Genomic DNA, 3,962 nt, shown 5'->3' with positions numbered 1-3,962 from the left:
CCTCCCTCCCTCCCCTCCCTTCCTCCTTCCTCCTTCCTTCCTTCTCAATCGACTCGTGCAAGACTCCCGCGCCAAGCTGGACCACCCGAGGTCCCTCATGTTCTCCCTTGCACTTCTGCGACCAGCGTCAGGCGCTTGTCTTACACAGCTCTGGAGCTATAAGATGTATAGCTCTAGAGCTCTCCGTTCTTCTTCGCTCTTTCTTCTACCTCATCAAGCCGCCTGCATGTGACGACGACCAGGTCCCCCATCTTGGGCTTCTTCCATCCCCTTCGCTCTCGGCATTATCGCTGCTCCTCTCCTCTCAACCTTTCACCTTCCTGCTCCACCCGGCTGAGACGCGTTCACGTCCTCCAGCACCTTGTATCGGATGTTGCCCTCAAACGACCTTCCTGCCCAGCTGGCGAGAACGACATCAGCTTCCGGGAGGAGAAGAGAGCGTTGGTAAGGAGCGACGAGGGGAGGGATGGGGACGAAGAGGGTTCACCCTTCGTTGTCTTCGTCGACTAAGAATTCATTCGCTTGCTCCTCGCTAACTTCTTCCCATCCATTTTCCTCCTGCATGACTCCTTAGATCGCATGAGACCACCGCTCAAGCCTCACTGAGTCGCCCCCCCGCAAGGTGAAGCGCGGATTATGGCAAGGAAGATGTGGAGGGGAGGGGAAGAAGAGAAGAGGAAGCGGGGAGAGACGGCGAGAGGCAAGGAAGGGCAGGAGAGGAGGAGGATCTCTCTGACTGATGAGGCATGACGCTGCCACCATCAACACTCCACTCGCTGCGCCCCGCCCTCCCTGCATGGCCTGCTTGCTACCCTCCCCTCATCCCCTCATGCGGCCGGGCACGACGGCGAGGCCCGGCCCGGGCCGCGCCCGGCGCTGCCGGGCACTGCCGGGCCGCCACTGCAGCCACGCGATCCGATCATGTGATCCGGGGCCCCGGGGACCGTCCCGATAAAAGCTCAGCGGCAGTGTGCCGCGCAAACACACACTGTCAGGCGGCACTTTCTAAGTTCGTCACAGTCCTCCGGGATAGGCTGCGCCGGCGCACTCAGCCGCATGCCATGACTCAGTGATGAGTCCCGGGCAACCGTCGTTGAACCGTTGAACCGTTGAACCGTTGAACCTTACTCGGACAGTACGGTAGCTGAGCGGCGATATAGTCGGGGATCCTCGGTCCCGAGGCTCCTGATGGGCACCGTGGCAACCGGTGGTTTTCATGCAGTGCCAGTCAACTCCGTCCGATCAGAGTAAAGGTCTTCAATACCCTCAACGAGGACGCTGGTGAGGGCAAGCCATCTCCAGCCCGCCGGCGAAGCTTCGCTTCTTCCAGGGGTCATCTCCGTTTCTCTCGCGAGTCCACGGGCCAGTCACAGATCATTCGTCGCTTTGACCCGGTGATCTCCGAGAGCCTGTCTGTCCACCTGGCCGCCTCGAGAACTGCACCACCGCTGGCTAAACTCACAGTACCTCGCCGCGCACCCCGACCTTTCTGGCACTGAGTTTTACTCGCATAAGGTAAAAAGTGCCTCAAGCAGAAGACAGCAGCAACAAGCAAAACCGTCAGGCATACTATTTGGAGCACACAGCAACAAAAGCAGTGTACGGAACACAGCAACAAACGCGGCTCAAACACACGAAACATAAGACCGAAAGTAACCAGCTGCACTGCACTGCTGGCAACCAGACCCTACTAGCACTGCCAGCCCACGCGGGAAGCAACGTAGACAGCAGAGAGGGGCAAGCAACGAGCACCGTTTTGGTCTTGTTTTGTTGTGTGTTGTTTGTGCAGCTTCTCGCTGTGGCGCTTTGTGCATGCAGGTTTAGCTTGTTCCTGCTTTCATCCTGCTTGAGGCACTTTTACCTTCTGCGAGTAAACATCCTCATCCCTCGGCGTACAGCAGGGGACGTGAACACCCTCATACTGACGCCGTCGAATACCCGGAGGCAGCCGACTGACCGCTGTCAGTCGACGCGTCCGGCGCCGGCGCGAGGCCGCGGACGGAGAAAGGGCAGCCGCCGACAAGGAGCCGGCGCTGCCTGAGGGTCCGCCTGGGACCGTCAGCGGACACTTGGAGGCTGGGCGCACGCTGACGGTACCGATCCAAGAAATGCAAACAGACCTGAGCCACTCTCCGATGCGAGTCTCGAGCTACTACCCCCTCAAGGCCTTCCCGCACCGCTATGCTCAGATGCTCGACTGCTATCTCCATGGCATGCCGATCTGCCAGTGTCCGACGGAATGTGATGGATGTCAGCGCGAGCTCGACCCCTCCGTTGCTGCACATCATCTCCAGACCTGCAAACGCCGATCCTCCAAGCTTCCCACGGCGCATGACAACCTTACTCGTACGATTCGGTCGATGCTGAACGAAGCTGGTCTTCAGAGCGTCATCGATACAGTGGGGGATCCTCGTTCTCGACGGCAGGTACCCTCCCATCCTCATGGCCGCAAGATGAAGGGCGATATCCACATCCCTGGAATCCGCGATCGAGGGTCCGAGCAGTACGAGGGCTTGATGGCGGACGTGACGTTGGTCCACCCTTACATTGGTAGCTCTGCCGACCTGACCAAGTGGGGGGAGGTCAACCTCGACGCCCTCCATGTTGCAGCGTCTGAGAAGATTCGCAAACATCGCGCTGCATATGCCATGACTACTCCTCCTCGAGCGTTCATCCCTCTTGCCATCTCGACGGACGGTACCCTGCATCCTGACACCCTCCGCTTCATCTGGTATCTCGCGGACATCATTGCTCAGCGCTCAATGCCTCTTGAGGATGCGGCGTTTGGTCGGCACTTCGTGCCTGATGACGGACCTGCTGCTGAGGTCTTGGCTCGCAAACGCGCCGCCACCTATCAGCGCCTCACCATGCAGCTGACGCTGGAAGCGCTCTTGTCTGGTGCGAGGCGCATGACGCCCTTGCGGGCGCAAGCACTTCTCGAGCCAGAGGACAGCTCCTCCTCGGACTTTGTCGAGTCGCCCGAGGAGTCTTCGCCGGAGGTCTCCGACTCCGATGGGGGACACCCTTCGAGTGGCCCCGACGATCGGCGCGGAGCTGGCGAGGCGTCTCCGTCCCTCACTGTGACGTCGGGTGCCTCCGGAGAGCTCGACACCACTGGGGTGCTTGCTGCTGGTCCGAGCTCGCCTGCTTCCTCCCCGGCATCGGTCGGGTCACGCCGGTCCTTGGGCATTGCTGCGGCGTCGCCGCCGTCACGGGCGGCTACCACTGACTCGGCTACCGCTGACTCGGAGGCTAGCGACAGTAAATCCTATGGCTACTACGCGGCGAGGAGGACTACCTCGAGCGGTACCGTGTTCCTGTGTCCAGCCTCCCTCCGTCCGCTGCCCCAGGCGGACCCCCGGGCAACGCCGGCTCCTTGTCGGCGGCTGCCCTTTCTCCGTCCGCGGCCGCCCGCTTTGTGGCGGCAGCGGACGTCTCGACTGACAGTGGTCAGTCGGCTGCCTCCGGGTATCGCGTCTAAGGGATTTTATTCCTCCTGCATGCTCCTGCTGCTTGTTGCTTGATTGCTTGACCCTTAGGCTGCTTGTCTGCGCGGCTTCGCGCTTGGGCTGGCGCTGCCGCGTCTGGGTGCCAGCAGTGCTGGTTCTTTTCGGGCTTGTGTTTTGTGTGTGATTGTGCAGCTTCTCGCTGTGGACTGTGTGCCTGCCGGTTCAGCTTGATCCTGCTTTGTTTTGCTTGAGGCACTTTTTACCTTCTGCCAGTAAATCCATTACCTGCTCCAGTGGCGTCGAGCTCTCCGGAGGAATCAGACGTCACAGTGATGGACGGAAAGGCTTCTCCAGCGACACTCTTGATGCTTCCACCGTTGGAATCCTGTCTACGTGGCTTGCCGCGTGGGCTGGCGATGCCGCGTCTGGTTGTGCTGGTTCTTTTGGGGCTTGTGATTTGTGTGTGTTTGTGCAGCTTCTCGCTGTGAACTGTGTGCAAGATAGTGGACCTTC

The 3,962-nt window shown here is 60.1% G+C and overlaps 2 protein-coding genes across 2 annotated transcripts; one reads left to right on the top strand and one right to left on the bottom strand.

Moving 5' to 3' along the window:
- Nucleotides 1-44: 44 nt before the first annotated feature.
- Nucleotides 45-815, bottom strand: GUITHDRAFT_156623 (hypothetical protein; the record flags this gene model as incomplete). The annotated part of the gene is made up of 5 exons (XM_005818281.1): nucleotides 604-815; nucleotides 488-558; nucleotides 317-400; nucleotides 210-270; nucleotides 45-115 (listed from the first exon to the last, which is right to left on the bottom strand). Coding segments are annotated over exons 1-5 (431 nt in total), but the record flags the coding sequence as incomplete, so codon positions are not given.
- Nucleotides 816-2,108: 1,293 nt separating this feature from the next.
- On the top strand, nucleotides 2,109-3,937 carry GUITHDRAFT_122448 (hypothetical protein; the record flags this gene model as incomplete). The annotated part of the gene is made up of 3 exons (XM_005818280.1): nucleotides 2,109-3,119; nucleotides 3,540-3,669; nucleotides 3,723-3,937. The coding sequence occupies 3 exons, from the start codon at nucleotides 2,109-2,111 to the stop codon at nucleotides 3,935-3,937; spliced, it is 1,356 nt and encodes a 451-aa protein (XP_005818337.1).
- Between the last annotated feature and the right edge of the window lie 25 nt (nucleotides 3,938-3,962).

Source organism: Guillardia theta (assembly GCF_000315625.1).
Source record: "Guillardia theta CCMP2712 unplaced genomic scaffold GUITHscaffold_334, whole genome shotgun sequence".
Lineage (NCBI taxonomy): Eukaryota > Cryptophyceae > Pyrenomonadales > Geminigeraceae > Guillardia > Guillardia theta.
Note: the sequence above shows the minus strand (reverse complement) of the source record. Positions and strands in the feature narration are given on the sequence as shown.